Source organism: Microtus pennsylvanicus, chromosome 11 (assembly GCF_037038515.1).
Source record: "Microtus pennsylvanicus isolate mMicPen1 chromosome 11, mMicPen1.hap1, whole genome shotgun sequence".
Taxonomy (NCBI): Eukaryota; Metazoa; Chordata; class Mammalia; order Rodentia; family Cricetidae; genus Microtus; species Microtus pennsylvanicus.
In genome coordinates, this window is record NC_134589.1 from 102739745 (window position 1) to 102757253 (window position 17509).

Genomic DNA, 17509 nt, shown 5'->3' on the forward strand with positions numbered 1-17509 from the left:
CCTGTAATCTCTGCACTTGAGAAGCTGAGGCAGAAGAACCACAGCAAGTTTGAGGCTAGCCTAGGCTAAATAGTGAGTTCTAGTCCAACCCTGGCTACAAAGTAAGACCCTGTCTTCAAAAATAAATAAACAAACAATAAACTAATAAAATCCCAGTAGGATTGAGAGGTCATACAGTGTCTCTCTGAATCTGAGGCATATGCAATGTTACCCTGGGGCAAGGCACTTCATCTCTGAGCCCCCAATTTTGTAAGGAGATGATAATCAACCTTCCCCCATAAGGCTTTTGGGGAACATCCAATGTCATGGTACTGCTAAAGATCTCATCTAGTGCTTGGCACATGCCTCATGCTCATAACCATTAGTATCCCAAGTAGTCCCCATAAAACCAGAGTTTACCTGAATACTGGAGGGGCCCTGGACTGTTCCCAAGCTTAGCAATTTAGAGACAACAGCATACTCCCCACCCAAAATAGATTAGAACTGCTGTAACACCAGCCTTAGTTCACGGGCCTACTGCACTACAAGAATCATTTTATAAGATAATACTGATTCTACTGATACACACAGGTGCTGAGAGAATGTAAGAGACAATCGACTTTTTTTTTGTTTGTTTTGTTTTGTTTTTTTTCGAGACAGGGTTTCTCTGTGGCTTTGGAGCCTGTCCTGGAACTCGCTCTGTAGACCAGGCTAGTCTCGAACTCACAGAGATCCGCCTGCCTCTGCCTCCCGAGTGCTGGGATTAAAGGCGTGCGCCACCATCGCCCGGCGACAATCGACTTTTGAGTAAATTTTCTACTAAAGAAATATGAAAAAAATAGGACGGGATACAGCCCTTACTTGTAAGTAATTATTTCCTAGAATTAATCTGGAAATGAATGTTAGGACATCAGAAGCATGAGTGGAAATTGCTGATAGAATGGCTGGAACATTTTCATACCAATAAAATACTCTTATGCAAGAACTTCTTAACGTCCTTATGAACTAAATATTGGGCTTGACACTTCCAAAGAAAGCCTTTTAACACTGCAGCACTTAAGTAAAATGTTCAACATCACCTGCTGAAGCTCATCACTTCCCAAACCAATAATTCCATTACACTATTATACATGGGTTTCTTTCCCTCTATCCACCCCGCATCGTTGTACTTCCTTTCTTGGACTATACCCAGAAGGGAAGCAAATACTATGACTCTGTCCACTCTAACACCTTCCATCATCAATTTCTGAATCATTAACGTGGTTATCATCGTCTTTAGCTAATGGAATGCTGTGGCAGCTGCACAATGGGGTAACAGGACACGGACACAGTGCCCCAGAGCACGGGTTGGGGGCCACACATATGCACACAACCCATCTGACACCAAGGGCTCCTCCTGGCCTCTGAGGACACGGGGATACGCTCTTGTCTCACAGCACCCCAGCTCTAAGTTTTCTGGGACAGGAGGTGCTGTTGTGTTTCTGATTATTAGTTACTGACTCTCTCTCTGCTCAAACATACACCATCTGAAAGGACACATCAAGTTTTGGGAGAACTCCAAGCATTAGGAAATAAAAGTCTTGAAACTTCTCAGTGAATCCCTACCCAACTCTATTGACATGATGTAGATGGAGCTAGATGTGGAATTAGGACACCATCTTTATTCAGAAAACTGCCACAGGCATGAACCTTAACCAGCCACACCCTACAAATAACACAATATTTCAGAGATGGATCACATTGTTTGCACAGAACATATTGGTAATTTCCAGAGTTTGAAGGTTTTCATGATTAATATTCTTACCAACTTTAGGAGGGTCAAAGGGTGTCTCTTTTAAGCGCTTTTCCAGCTCTGCAAGGGATGTGTTGTTAATGATATCCTGCAAGGCAGAAGGTGGAGAGTTAGGGTATCTCATCTGAGAGTGAGAGAGATTAAGGAGAGTCATTTCAGGGTACACAGAAGAAAAAGCACCCCATACTGCCCTCTTGTGTCCTAAAGGACAGAAGTCACTGCTTATTCCACATGAAAAAAAAGCATGCCAGCAAGTTCAAGGTTCACTGCACAGACAAGAATAATGACACTGTGTTAAAACTACAAACATGTGCAGGCCTAGTGGTGCTCACCTCTAATCTGCTACTTGGGAGGCTGAGGCAGCAGGATGGAGACTGGAAGGCCAACCTGGTTTTTACTGAAGCAAAACTAAGAAAAACCTGTGGAAGGGGAAGAAAAAGCAAGCTTCCAGGTTTGCTGGGGGTGTGGGGGCATGGGTGATGACACAACTTTGGCAGTACTGCCCTAGTGCACTGCTTGAAGGCTACAGCAAGTTCTTAATGTCCAGGACCGCTGGCAGGGACACAGAGCTGGAAGGCACTGTCCCGGCATACTGCTCCAGAGGCTGCAGAAGGTCCTTTACAAGCTGTAAATGATCATACATTAACTTATCTTTATTAGAAAATATGTCCAAATATGTAAAATAAGGAGACAGGTAGAGAAAGGACAAATTGGCTGCATGTAAAACCAATTAAAAAACATAGACTACAAGGCAGGTGTAATGGTTCCTGCTTTTAATCCCAACACTTGGGAGGCAGAGTCAGAAGGATCTCTATGAGTTTGAGTGCAGCATGGTCTACAAAACAAGTTCCAAGACAGACAGGACTGTAACATGGAAAAACCCTTTCTCAAAAACATGTATGTACGTATGTGTGTGCTTACATATTATATATAATTATACATAAGTCACAACTGTGTGGTGGCACAGGCTTGTCACCCCAACACTGAGGAAGCTGACAGGGGGAGGACTATAGAGTTAACTTGGGCTAAAGAGTAAGCCTGTACTAAAAAACAAAAATAAATAAAAAAACAAAAATTATATATTTTAACATTCAAAAACTTACACTCAAAAAGAGGAAAAATAAAGATAAATTCATATTTTGATATATTTATTTCTGGACTTTTCCAATGTCTCTCTTCTTCCTTTTTTATTTTTTATTATGTCTGAAATAACACTTTAAAAGACCAGAATTCCCAAGTTATTAGTGGTAATGCAAAAAAGTTTCAAAAAGTGCATGGTACCACATGTCTGCATCCTAGCACACAGGAAGTAGAGGCAGGAGAAACAAGAATTCAGGTAACTACTCTCACCTACAGGGTGAGTTCAAGGCCAGCCTCAGCATACCAAGATTCTGTCTTAAATAAACAAAAAATTCAATTTATTTCTTATGAATGATAATTCAGATTGAAAAAATACCTTAAAAGGCTGTGTGCTGGCCATCAGTTTAGTATCCAAGAGTCTGGAAACAAAATAAATTTTAATAAGGTAAATAAAATATATAGCATTATTTCAAATGTACTTTATTAAAACATAAAAATATTTAAAATGTTTCATAAATAAAATATACATGTAATATATATTTCATATATGATATACTGAAAAATCACACAATTCATAAAGTACTTAAAAGTGGATAGATGACGCACAAACACTAGCCAGTGTGAACCTAGCAGTAATGTGGTTAATGAGCTAAGGACACAGTCCCATGTGCTGGCTTCATAGACTTGCCAAAGGAACAGGTTCCACTCCTGTACCTGGAGGAATGAGGCTAGCATCCATCTTGAAGGTCAGACAAACACTGTCCGCTTTTCCCATTCTACGTGGTCTGCCCCTCCCAAACAGCCACCACCCACCACTACCACCTGGGTTACACAGTCTGAATTCTTATGGGGCCAAAATCCACATTGGGAAGTTCCCTGCTACTTCCTACTGTGCCAGCTCAGCTCCTCTGCTGAAATGGCTGAATTTGGAATCACCTAAGGACCTCTGAGGAAGTTTACACACACACACACAAAGTGGTAAAGAAGGAGGGAAAGGGGGGGCTCAGTGGTTAAGAGCATTGCCTGCTCTTCCAAAGGTCCTGAGTTCAATTCCCAGCAACCACATGGATCTGAAATGAGATCTGATGCCCTCTTCTGGCCTGCAGGCAGACACACAGACAGAATATTGTATACATAATAAATATATAAAATATTTAAAAAAAAAAAAAAGGAGGGAAAGCCAGATAGGTGCTGCAGTATCCCTGACCTGTGGGTGTGAGGAGTAGACTCCTTGAGCTCACCATCCCTTCCCACCAGAGCAGGCTGCACCCTCAAACTGTGAGCTACGATAGATTTTTCCTCCTGTGAGCTGATATTCTCAAGTATTCCATCACAGCAATGAGAAAAAGTAGAGCACTTAACTATTCTATTACAGGAACCAGAAATACTAGGGAAGAGATTGACCACATAAAAATTCTGTCAAAGAGCCGGGCGGTGGGGGCACACGCCTTTAATCCCAGCACTTGGGAGGCAGAGGCAGGCGGATCTCTGTGAGTCGAGACCAGCCTGGTCTACAACAGCTAGGTCCAGGACAGGCTCCAAAAACACAGAGAAACCCTGTCTCGAAAAACAAAAACAAAAAACAAAAAAAAATAATAAATAAATAAAATAAAATTCTGTCAAAGGAATTGTAGAGATGGCTCAGAGGTCCTGAGTTCAATTCCCAGGAACCACATGGTGGCTCACAACCATCTGTAATGAGATCTGGTGCCCTCTTCTGGCATAAAAGCATACATGTAGGCAGACACTGAACACATACTAAATAAATAAGTCTTTTAAAAAATTCTGTCTAGGGGGCTGGAGAGATGGCTCAGAGGTTAAGAGCATTGCCTGCTCTTCCAAAGGTCCTGAGTTCAAGTCCCAGCACCACATGGTGGCTCACAACCATCTGTAATGAGGTCTGGTGCCCTCTTCTGGCTTGCAGGCATACACACAGACAGAATATTGTATACATAAGAAAAAAAAATTCTGTCTAAATCTCCTGGGCGGTGGTGGTGCAAGCTTTTAATCCCAGCACTAGAGAGGCAGCCAAATCTCTGTGTTCAAGGCCATCCTGGTGTACAGAGTGAGTTCCAGAACAGCCAAGACTGTTTCACCCAGAAACCCTATCTCAAAAACAAATAAATAAATAAACAAACAAAAATAAAGAAACAGCAGGGATCATTTTACAGAGAAACTGTCTCAAAAAACAGAGAGAGAGGGAGGGAGGGAGGGAGGGAGGGAGGGAGGGAGGGAGGGAGGGAGGGAGGGAGAATTGTGTCTAAATCTATTTCCAAATAAATATAAACACTGTGGCTAGGACAGCAATATCCCAGTTGAAAGTAAGATTAGTTGGCTACCCTCACTTGCCCTTCTTACCGCATAAGCTCCATGCACCTGTCATGTGTTTGATCACACATGTGACATATGACAATGTCAACACTAACAATACTGGCACTGATGAACTTCATATCAGTGTAGGTGGGAGAGTCTCTAGCCATACAGTTCTTAACTGAGGAGAGAGAACTCTCAGTTGGAACACGTCGCACATGTGTGAATGGCCAGACCCGTGTCAGGACCCTTCACCAGTCCTTCCGACAGCAGAATGCAGGACAGGAAAAAGGGAGACATCAGCTACTTTCTACTTTCACTCTAAGCTAGAATCTGATCTTTAATGGATGATCACACTACTCATAAACTTAATCAGTCAACAATGGCAAAGTGGGGGATGTCTAAGCCATTAAATCCCTTCCTAGCTTGGAGGAACTGCTGGCTCGTGTAGCATATACCTCAGTGAGTATCTCAAATGTCAAGGGGCTCTTAAAGAAGGCTTACCTGGGGAAGACACATGTTGTCATCTCCTTAAACTGGTTCAGGTCCTAAACGGCAAAAGGATGCCCCGTTACTGTCTTTGTTAAGAACACACACGAACAGCTCTCAGCTGTTTTCTCAAATATTAACTGCCATGCCTCACATGGGCTTTGAGCTAAAGAGCAAAATCCACTTCTAATTAAGAATCATTTATTGGAAGCTGTAGAGATGACTCCAAGGTGAAGAGCACTTATGGCTCTTGCAGAGGACCCAGGTTAGGTTCCCAGAACCCACATGGTTTCTCACAACCACCCATAACTCTATTCTGGGAGATTTAATGCCCTATTCTGACCTCCTCAGGCACTAGGCACACATATGGTACACATATATACATATATGCAGGCAAGACTTTACAAAAGAATTACTTTCTAAAACAAAATCTGAGGCTCGTACCTGTGGTCAAAATTGACAATCTAAGCTCAACACTCGGACTCACATGACCGAAGGCTAACTTTTGCCAGTTGTCCTCTGACTGCCACCTGTGCAAGTGTGCACAGACACAAACACACACACACAAATTTCTAATTAAGAAAAACAGGGCAAGTAAGATGGCTTGGAGGGTTAAAGGTACCAGACAGATGCCAAGCCTGACAACCTGAATTTGATCAGAGATCCATATGAGTAAGAAGGAACCAACTCTCACAATTGGGTCTGACCTCCACAGACACACCTCAGCAACACACATATATACACAGAGAATACAAAATTAAAATTTTAATGTAATAAAAATTAAATAAATAAAAATGAATTTAGGAATATCTCTCATTTTTCACTGGGAATTATATGACTTGGAGAAGTAAAAAGAAGTGGTTCTGTCGTATGTAAAGGACTATTGACTTGAGAGACAGTCATGCCCCAGAGTACAGACCCGTCTCTGGGTGTTAGTTAAAATGGCCATTAATACACAGACCTTGCAACATGCATATGACTCTTGCTCTAAGTATTCAAAAAATTACTAATGTGGTATTAACTATAAGTGCCTAAATTAGACTATCATTTCATAGGTTTACTTTGATCGGGAATTCTAGAGCAGAAATGAGAGTACTTTAGTTCTGAATTAGCTTATTTACACACACAACTGTCATGCTATCCTGGGTAGCCACACTCCCCACCCTTTGTAAACTGCATTTCTTTTCAAGTCATTCATGCTTCTCAGCGAGCTGCCATTCCCAGCTAGCTTCTCAAGCCTCTAACACAGACTGTGTTTAGTGTAAAATATTTACCAGCTTCTTAACAGCTGCTGTTTAATCAATGAACAAAATATGAACAAGTGGTTCTAAGGCTAAGTCAACCAAAAATGCCCTAATAACCATTGTTAACCTTTCAACACCACTAAAAGGTTTTACAACCAAGAGCAAAGTAGAACCAAGGCCACACCAGGGCAAACACAGAATTATGGGCCAATACCTACAAGGTCATGGTCAAGCAGCAAAAGGTCCCATTAAAAACTCTCCCCTAAATGCCAAGACATGGATTCTTTTTTTTTATCTTGGCGTGTGTGTGCATAAAATGTGTATATAGAGTGTGAGCACAAGCCTGCCTCGGTGCATGTATGGAAGTCAAAGGCAATCTCTGATTCAGCCTTCTCCCTCCACCATGTTGAGCCAGGTTCTTTCGCTGACTATACACTAGGCTGTCTTGCCCACAAGCTTTGGGAGGTTTGCCTGTCTCCCCCTCTCATCTTGTATTAGAATTCTGGATTACAGATAAGTTACTGTGATTAGCTTTACATTTACATCTTAAAAATACGGTGCCAGAAGCTGGAGATATGGCCCAGTTAAGAACACTAGCTGCTCTTCCAGAAGATGGGTTCATTCCCAGAACCCACATGGAAGCTCAGAACTCTTCTGGCTTCTGTGGGTACCAGGCATTAAAGTGGTGCACAGATATACATGCAAGCTATAGTGGTTTGAATGAGAATGACCCTCATAGGTTCATATATTTGAATGTTTTAGTCCACAGTTAGTGGAACTATTTGGGATTGAATAAAAGGTGTGGATTTGGAGAGTGTGTGTCACTGGGGTTTGAGGTTTCAAAAGTCAACTCCAGTCCCATCCGCTGCTTGTTGCCAGGAGATCTTTTTTTCCTATTATTGATATTTATTGAGCTCTGCATTTTCCTCTGCTCTCCTCCCTGGCTCTCCCCTCCCCCTTTAGCCCTCCCCCAAGGTCCCCATGCTCCCAATTTATTCAGAAGATCTTGTCTTTTTCTACTTTCTACTTCTCATGTAGATTAGATCTATGTAAGTCTCTCTTAGTGTCCACATTGTTGTCTAAGTTCTTTGGGATTGTGGTTTGTAGGCTGGCTTGCTTTGCTTTATGTTTAAAAACCACCTGAGTGAGTACATGTGATAATTGTCTTTCTGTGTCTGGCTTACTTCACTCAAAATAATGTTTTCTAGCTCCATCCATTTTCCTGCAAAATTCAAGCTGTCGTTATTTTTTTCTGCTGTGTACCACATTTTTCTTATCCATTCTTCGATCAAGAGGCATTTAGGTTGTTTCCAGGTTCTGACTATGACAAACAAAACTGCTATGAACATAGTTAAGCACATCCTTTGGATATATACCCAAAAGTGGTATTACTGGGTCTTGAGAAAGCTTGTTTCCTAATTTTCTGAGAAATCGCCACACTGACATCCAAAGGGGTTGTACCAGCTTGTATTCCCACCAGCAATGCAGAAGTGTTCCCTTTTCCCCAACCTCTCCAGCATAAGTTGTCATCAGTGTTTTTGATCTTGGCCATTCTTACAGGTTAAGATGGAATCTCAGAATTGTTTTGACTTGCATTTCTCTGATAACAAAGTATGTTGAACATTTCCTTAAATGTCTTTCAGCCATTTTAGATTGTTCTGTTGAGAGTTCTCTGTTTAGGTCTGTACTCCATTTTTTTTTATTGGATATTTGATCTTTTGGTGTCCAGTTTCTTGAGTTCTTTGTATATTTTGGAGATCAGCCCTCTGTCTGATGTGGGGTTAGTGAAGATCTTTTCCTGTTCTGTAGGCTCTTGTTTTGTCTTGTTGACCATGACCTTTGCTTTACAGAAGCTTTTCAGTTTCAGGAGGTCCCAATTATTGTTTCTCTCAGTGTCTGTGCTGCTGGGGTTCTATTTAGGAAGTGGTTCCCTGTGCCAGTGTGTTCAAGTGTACTTCCCACTTTCTCTTCTATAAGGCTCCGTGTGGCTGGCTTTATGTTTTTGATCCATTTGGACTTGAGTTTTGTGCATGGTGATAGATATGGGTATATTTTCATTCTTCTACATGTTGATATCCAGTTATGCTAGCACCACTTGTTAAATATGCTTTCTTTATTTGGTTTGGTTTTTTTTTTTTTGCTCCTTTATCAAAGATCAGGTGTTCGAAGATGTGTGGATTGATATCCGGGTCTTCTGTTCAGTTCCATTGGTCCTCCTGTCTGTTCTTATGCCAATATCAGGCTGTTTTCAGTACTGTAGCTCTGTAGTAGAGTTTAAAGTCAGGGATTGCGATGCCTCCAGAAGCTCTTTTCTTTCTTCTTCTTTTTTTTTTTTTTTTTTTTTTTTTTTTTTTTTTTTTTTTTTTTTTTTTTTTGGTTTTTCAAGACAGGGTTTCTCTGTGGTTTTGGAGCCTGTCCTGGAACTAGCTCTTGTAGACCAGCCTGGTCTCGAACTCACAGAGAGCCACCTGCCACGCAAGTGCTGGGATTAAAGGCAGTTCTTTTCTTTTTTTTTTTTTTTGCACCTTAAATGTATTTTATTCAAAGGTTGTTGGTATGGGGATTGTGATTTCTATTTTTTTTTTTCATTATTAAAAATTTCTGCCTCCTCCCCACCTCCCTTTTCCCTCCCCCTCTCCCCACTCCCCTCCCCCTCCCTCTCCAGTCCGAAGAGTAGTCAGGGTTCACTGCCCTGTGGGCAGTCCAAGGTCCTCCCCCCTCCATCCAGGTCTAGGAAGGTGAGCATCAAACTGTGCATGCAGTAGGATCAAAACCCAGTGCCACTGTCCTTGGCTTCTCAGCAGCCCTCATTGTAACTTATAAAGGTAAACCAGACTCTCAGAAGTTCTTTTATTGTACAGGATTGTTTTGGCTATCCTGAGTTTTTTGCTTTTTCAAATGAAGTTGAGTACCATTCTTTCGTAGTCTTTGAAGAATTCTGCTTGGATTTTGATGGGCATTGCATTGAATCTGTTGCTAGGAGATCTTGATGTAAAGTCCTCAACTACTACTCCAGAGCCATATCTGCTCCCCACCACGAAGTTCATGAACTCACCCTCTAAAGCTGTAATAAGCCCCTAATGAAATGTTTCCGTTCCTAGGAGCTGCTTTGGTCATTGTGTCTCTTCACAACAGAAAAGAAACTAACAAAAAGGAAAACAACTATGCTGGCTGTTCTCATGTCACCTTGACACACAAGTTAGAGTTATCTGAGAAGGTGCCTCTTAACATTCAACTGTAAGCATTTTCTTAATCAGTGACTGATGGGGAAGGGCCCAGCCCATTGTCGGCGGTGCCATCCCTGAGTTGGTGGTCCTGGGTTCTATAAGAAAGTAGGCTGAACAAGCCTTGAAGAGCATCCAGTAAGCAGATCCCTTCCATGGCCTCTACATCAGATCCTGCTGCCAAGTTCTTACCTTTCTTGAGTTCCTGTCCTGATTTCCTTAGATGATCTGCAACGTGCTGAAGTGTAACCCTTTCCTCCCCAACTTGTTTTTTAATCATGGTGTTTTGTCAAAGCAACAGAAACCCTAACTAAGACAATATCCATACACAAAAAATAAAATAATAAATGTTTTTAAACTAAAATATGGTACCAGCAAATGCAAATGTTCTAGCATCTTCAACAGATTGTCTATTGCTCTAATCACTTTTTCCATAGCTAAATAAAGGACGAATTTTTTTTCTCTTATAATGTAGGGAGAAAAAGGGTGTGTGCGTGTGCGTGTGTGTGTGTGATCACCTCAGGTTCCTTGGTGAAATAAAACTGCACTGTAATACAAATCACCAGCTTTCTGGTAGAATTTTAATTGGTCTAGTCTCACTCAAGTTCACATTTTCAGAGCACACATACACCAGGTGAATCCTCCTCAGATCTTATCACAGAATTGGTTGTCTTGTAATCCAGAACCAAACATAGGCACCATGGAGGTACCAAATCCCTGGAGAGCTCGCCACGGAACAGTCGGATTCTAGCAAAGCAGCAGGCAAAGAAAGAATTGTGTGGCAGGAAAGGGTAAGTGAAGCTGCAGACTGCACACATGCAGCAAAACTACAGTAGACCACGCAGGAATAATCATGCATCCACACCACAGGCGTACCAAAACACAAAGCGTTTAGGAAACACGTCAGCCTGGCTGGGAACATGGAGTCTCACAGAGACTGGATTATATAGTCAATCGGATACAGCCTGACAGGCCAGCTCCAAAGAGTCGACTACATGCAGAAACAAACAATGTGAGATTACCTGGGATTTTAGTCACGGACAGTTATATGAAGAGAGACGCACATAGTCAGTTTGTTAAGTCACACATTTGTTAAGTCAGTATTGAGTGCCGTCATGAGTCTGCCTCTGTCTGGTATTCAGAACACCCAGAGCACAACACTAAATATGCTCCCTAGTCCTTTTTGTTAACTTCACTGCTTTAAGGTCAGGAACGAAGCTGCTCTGTTGGTCTCCCTGGCCAGTGAGAAATGAATTACTGAAACAACCATGAACTCTTTAGATAGAAAATGCAAATGTCTCATCATCATTTTTGCTGGAACCCTTTACATCCTAGAGGATGATGGGTCTGTCATGAAGTGATGACAACCTTAAGACCAAAGTCCTAGGATAAGGGACCAACAGACCCACTGTGCAAGTGGTCAAGTGCACTGCCCTCCACCAAAAGACTATCAAGGGGCTGATGGGGCCACATGACCAAGGAAACATCAAGAGAGGTGGCAGATATGGAAATAAGATCAAATTCTTATCCAAGACCAAACCATCCAAGAACCAACAAAACAGAAGTCCAACCTAAAGCAGTTTAAAGCAGGAGATGGGCCAAGAGATGGGGAGCAGATTGTAATCCTAGCACTTGGAACTAAGAGTTCAAAACCAGTCTGGGCTACTTGAGTAGGGGCTAGAGAGAGAGAGCTCCTGGCTTAGAGCACTTGCTGCTCTTCCAGAGAACAGGTTCAGTTGATAGCTTACAAGCATCTATAACTCCAGTTTCAGGGGATCTGACAACCTTCTCTGGCCTTTGTGACATCAGGCAAGCAAATGGTGCAGGGAAAATACTCACACACTTTCAAAATTATTTATGTGTGTATGTGGCTGAGTTTATGGGCACTACATTTTTGCGGGTGCCCTTGAAGGTAAGAAGGTATCAGATCCCCTGGAGCTGGAGTTACAAGAAGCTGAGGACTGCCAAGTGTGGGTGTTGGGAACCAAATCCAGGTCTGCTGAAAAAGCAAGTGAATTTAACCACTGAGACATCGTGACAGACCTGAAATTAACTTTTTTAAGTAAATAAAAATAAAGCATGGTGTAATGATGATTCTTGGTTGTCAGCTTGACTACATCTGGAATTAACTAAAATTAAAATATCTGGGGACACCTGTGAGGGATTTTTTTTTTCCTTAATTAAGTCATTGGAAGTGGAAAGACCTATTTCTAATCTGGATGGGGGGGGGGGAGATAAGGTTTCTTTGTGAAGCAGCCCTATCAGTCCTGGAACTATGTAGACCAGGCTGGCCTCAAACTCACAGTGATCTGCCTGCCTCTGCCTCCTGAGTGTTGGGATTAAAGGTGTGCGCTACCACGGTCAGCAAATATGGATTTTTGAAGTGAGAAGATATATCTTTTATCCAGATCTTTGAGGTGGAAGATTCACCTTTGATCTGGGCCACACCTCTGCTGGCAGCCTACATAAAGGACACAGAAGAAGGAAGCTTGCTCTCTTTGCCTGCTCCTCGCTCTCACTGGCAAGTCCATTCCTTCCCTGGCATTAGAGCATGCTTCTTCAGCATTCTAGTGTCTGCTGAAGACCAGCCGAGACATCCAGCTTTGTGGACTGGATTCTTGGACCTTCCATTGGAAGACAAACATGGCTGGAGTAGCTGGACCACAGCCTACTCAAGCACTATAGTAAATCACACATATATATGTAGATATAGATATATTTAGTCTATCAGTTTTGTTTCCCTAGAGAACCCTGACTAATACACAGGGATTGGCAAACTATGGCCACACAACCCAAATTTGGGCCATCACCTAATTTTCTCTTAAATCAGGTATTATCTGATGTGAGATGTCCTTCTGTATATGTGTTGCATTTATTGGTTGATGAATAAAGCTGTTTGGGCCAGTTGCTTAACAGAGTAAAGCCAGGTGGGAAATCAGAACAGAGAGAGAAAGAGAAGGCAGAGTCAAAGAGATACGAAGGAGAAAGACACCAGAACAGAACCTTACCCAGTAAGCCACAGCCTCGTAGCAATACATTAGTTAATAAGAAGCCTGAGCTAATAGGCCAAACAATGTTGTAATTAAGGATTTGTTTCTGTGTGATTATTCCAGTCTGGGCAGCTGGGAAATGAGCTGCCTCGGGATTATAACAGCCAACTGGAGAGGCGGGACAGTGACCTGAGTAGCCTGGCTCCTGGTACAGAGATGCCACTGAAGTCCCCAGGGAGCCTCATGATGCTCAGCAGGAGGCAATCACAGCTCTCCTAAATCTAATTTCAGAGATGCCTGTGGCCTACCCTCTGTGCAGTAGTAAATAAACAACTCACCAGAATCAATGGAGGAAATAAATATTTAGCTTTGCTCTGGCAATAGCTGATGCTATCAAACCACTGAAACAGTTCATGTACACTTCCTATCAAAACAGTACAGCAAGGCTATAAACTTGGTCAGCAGCTAGCTTTTGAACTATCTTCCCAGGTCCATAGAAAATAACCCCAAAGAGGATATCTAAGGGGTTAGAGAGAGGACTCAATGATCAACAGCATGTGCTGCTCTTCCAGAAGACCCAGCACCCACCTCACAGCTTAGAACCTTCCGTCACTCCAGTCCTAAGGTGCCTACTTCTGGAACTCCTTGGGCACCAGGCATACACAGGGGCACACAACATGCAGACAAAATACTTACACACATAAAATAGTAAAATAAATCTTTTAAAAAGAAGAGTACAGGCAGTTGTTTCTGGAAACATGTCACATACAAGGAAATGAGGAATTGCAACCCAGCAAAGAGCAGTCACAGTTGAAAGGCAGGGGGTATCAACACTGGAGCGACTTACCGCAGGCAGAGGGCAGTCAGAGTTAACAGGAGTGACTTACCGCAGGCAGAGGGCAGTCAGAGTTACACAGGAGTGACTTACCGCAGGCAGAGGGCAGTCAGAGGCAGAGGCACTCAGAGTTAACAGGAGTGACTTACCGCAGGCAGAGGGCAGTAGAACTGGTGAATTGTGTGCATAACATCCAAGAGCATATTGTGTCCAACAACCAGTTTTCCCTGGGAAAAGACAAGGTCAAAATTGCATCAGGACTCGAGTAAAATACATGCTTCAGATGAGACAAGAGTTTCGCAACAGAGACAGGTAATCCTCACAGGCCTCAAATTCATACCCTTCCTGCCTTGGCCTCTCAAGTGCTGAGATTACAGGTATACACCCACTGTGTCCATTCTTAGTGATGTCTCTGTTTTTCTTAGTCTTATTAATCTTGTCATTTTCAAGAATTTGATGTAGTTTTTTTATTGTTGGTTTTGTTTTTTAAGACAAGTCTTGCTATACTGCCCAGGCTGCCCCTGAACTTCTAGGCTACAGCAATCCTCCTGCCTCGGCGTCCCTGAGAGGGTGGGGATGTAGCACACACAGTGCCTGGCTGGAAGTAGTAAGTTTGACTGAAGCACTTTTAAACAATAAAATCTGAAACCTTGAAAACTTGGCTTGTCAAAAGCTGTGAACAAAAGTTCAAATATATATATATATATCTTTAAGACTTTAACAAAGATCTTTAAAACAGCCTACTTATTGTTAAAGATATATTTATAACAATGCCATGAAACGGAAAAATAACTAATTCCTAATTTTATTAAATTCAACCTTCATTAACTACATTTATCTATGTCTCAGTTCAATGAGTCATGAGATGTCATTGCTCTTCTTTTTTAAAATTTATTATTATTAGTCTGTGTGTGCGCACACACACATGCACATACTTGAGTGGGTGGTAGAGGGGGCAAGTACACAAGCCACAGCAGGGTTTGCTCTTTCTACCTTTACATGGATTTGGGAAATCAGACTCAGGCTGCCACAAGATGACTCAGTGCTGACCCTCAGTGCTTCTCAATCAACTGAAATATAAACATGTTCAATAATTTCTGCATTTTGATAAAAATTTAACTACTAACATAGAATGTTGCAACCTTGTGATTCTTAGGAAATGGGAAGAAGATGACACTGCTGGTTTAGTTTGGGGGATGGAGGAGCGGGAGTTGAGACAGATCCTCAGGTAGCTTAGGCTGGCTGTGCGTGACTGTGTAGCTGGGATAACCTTGAACTCCTGATCCCATGTGCCACCATATTCAGCTTTGCTTCCAGATTTTGTTTGATACTTATTTGTGGATTAAGAAGGGTAATTTGTTTTATTTGTCATTTATTTGGGGATTAAGAAGGGTATTTTGTTTTATTTGACACAGGGTCTCCTTTATAGCCTGGGCTGTGCTGGAACTCACTGTGTAGTGCTGGCTAGATGACTCCATTTTGAACACAAAGCATCAAGCAATATAGTGAAGCACTGCTTGTTAGATTTGGAATATTTTATAGAAGATTAATTATGTCAAGAATTAAGTTGAGCTCTGACTTTGACGTGTTACATGAAGAAACATTAAGACTTTGAAAAAAGCTTCATTTCTATAATGCAAACACTGGGGAGAGATCATTAGTCAGCCAGCCTAGCTGAATCAAAGAGGGGCAAGACAAGTGAAAGGTGGGGTGGGGCATGACAAATGAAGAAGGGAGATGCCAGATGTCAACAACTGTCTTAGTCAGTGTTCTACTGCTGCAATGAGACACAGCGGCCAAGGCAATCTTCTTACAGGACTTGCTTCCAGTCTCAGAGTCAGTCCATTATCATCATGGCAGTGTGCGCTGCTCTGAGAGCTATGTCCTCACTGCAGACAGAGCCTCTGGGCAAACCAACACTCAGTGACACACTTCCTCTAACTAGGTCACACCTAATCCTTTGAAATAGTGAAAGTGTCATTCCCTTGGGACTAAGCATTAAAATCTTTGAGTCTAGGGTGGCCATTCTCTTTTAAAGTACCACAGCAGCCATACCTGCACTTATGGCTGAGTGTACACACTGCCCAGTGATGTCAACCTGCACTATGGCTGTGTACACACTGTCCAGTGACGTCAACCTGCACTATGGCTGTGTACACACACTGCCCAGTGATGTCAACCTGCACTATGGCTGTGTACACACTGCCCATTGACGTCAACCTGCACTATGGCTGTGTACACACTGTCCATTGACGTCAACCTGCACTATGGCTGTGTACACACTGTCCAGTGATGTCAACCTGCACTATGGCTGTGTACACACTGTCCAGTGATGTCAACCTGCACTATGGCTGTGTACACACTGCCCAGTGACGTCAACCTGCACTTTTGGCTGTGTACACACTGCCCATTGACGTCAACCTGCACTTTTGACTGTGTACACACTGCCCATTGACGTCAACCTGCACTTTTGGCTGTGTACACACTGCCCATTGACGTCAACCTGCACTTTTGACTGTGTACACACTGTCCATTGACGTCAACCTGCACTTTTGACTGTGTACACACTGCCCATTGACGTCAACCTGCACTTATGGCTGTGTACACACTGCCCAGTGACGTCAACCTGCACTTTTGGCTGTGTACACACTGCCCATTGACGTCAACCTGCACTTTTGACTGTGTACACACTGCCCATTGACGTCAACCTGCACTTTTGACTGTGTACACACTGCCCATTGACGTCAACCTGCACTATGGCTGTGTACACACTGCCCATTGACGTCAACCTGCACTTTTGGCTGTGTACACACTGCCCATTGACGTCAACCTGCACTTTTGACTGTGTACACACTGCCCATTGACGTCAACCTGCACTTTTGGCTGTGTACACACTGTCCAGTGATGTCAACCTGCACTATGGCTGTGTACACACTGCCCAGTGGCACAGAGTCAGGACAGCACAGAAGAAACCACTTCTTGGAGCTACTGGTTAAGAGTGCTTACTGCTTTCAGAGGACCTGAGCTTTGTTCCCAGCACCCATTTCACAATCGCCTGATAGTATAGCTCATAATCACCTGGAAGGACATCTGAGGATGTGCTCTTTTCTGGCTTCTGCAGGCAGAAATGAGTTCAAGGCCAGCCTGCTCCACAGAGTGAGTTCGAGGCCAGCCAGGTTTACAGAGTGAGTTCAAGGACAACCTGGTCTACAGAGTGAGTTCAAGGCCAGCCTGGTCTACAGAGTGAGTTCAAGGACAACCTGGGCTACAAAATGAGTTCCAGAATACTCGGGGCTACACAGAGAAACCCTGTCTCAAAAAACAAACAAACAAACAAAGAACAAGAAAAAAAGGTTCAGTTCCCAGTTGGCACACTGGGCAGCTGTAAATCCAGCTCCAGGGGATCTGATACACTCTTCTGAACTATGTAGGCAGCTGCAATCACAAGTCCACACATACACATACAGGCAAAATATCCATACACACAAATTATTTAATAAAAAAATTGAAGAGGGGAGGAGGCAGAAATCCTTAATAAATAAATAAATTAAAAAAAATAAAAAATT

At 42.6% G+C, this 17509-nt stretch overlaps 1 protein-coding gene across 1 annotated transcript in view; it reads right to left on the bottom strand.

The window, feature by feature from the left end:
- Parn (poly(A)-specific ribonuclease) overlaps positions 1–17509 on the bottom strand; it is a 97411-nt gene that overhangs the window by 58714 nt on the left and 21188 nt on the right. Inside the window, exons 13-16 of the mRNA XM_075942073.1 lie at positions 14093–14170; positions 5666–5709; positions 3228–3270; positions 1784–1859 (exon numbers count right to left, since the gene is read on the bottom strand). Coding sequence (XP_075798188.1) covers positions 1784–1859; positions 3228–3270; positions 5666–5709; positions 14093–14170 — 241 coding nt within the window. The remainder of the gene's footprint in view (positions 1–1783; positions 1860–3227; positions 3271–5665; positions 5710–14092; positions 14171–17509) is intronic.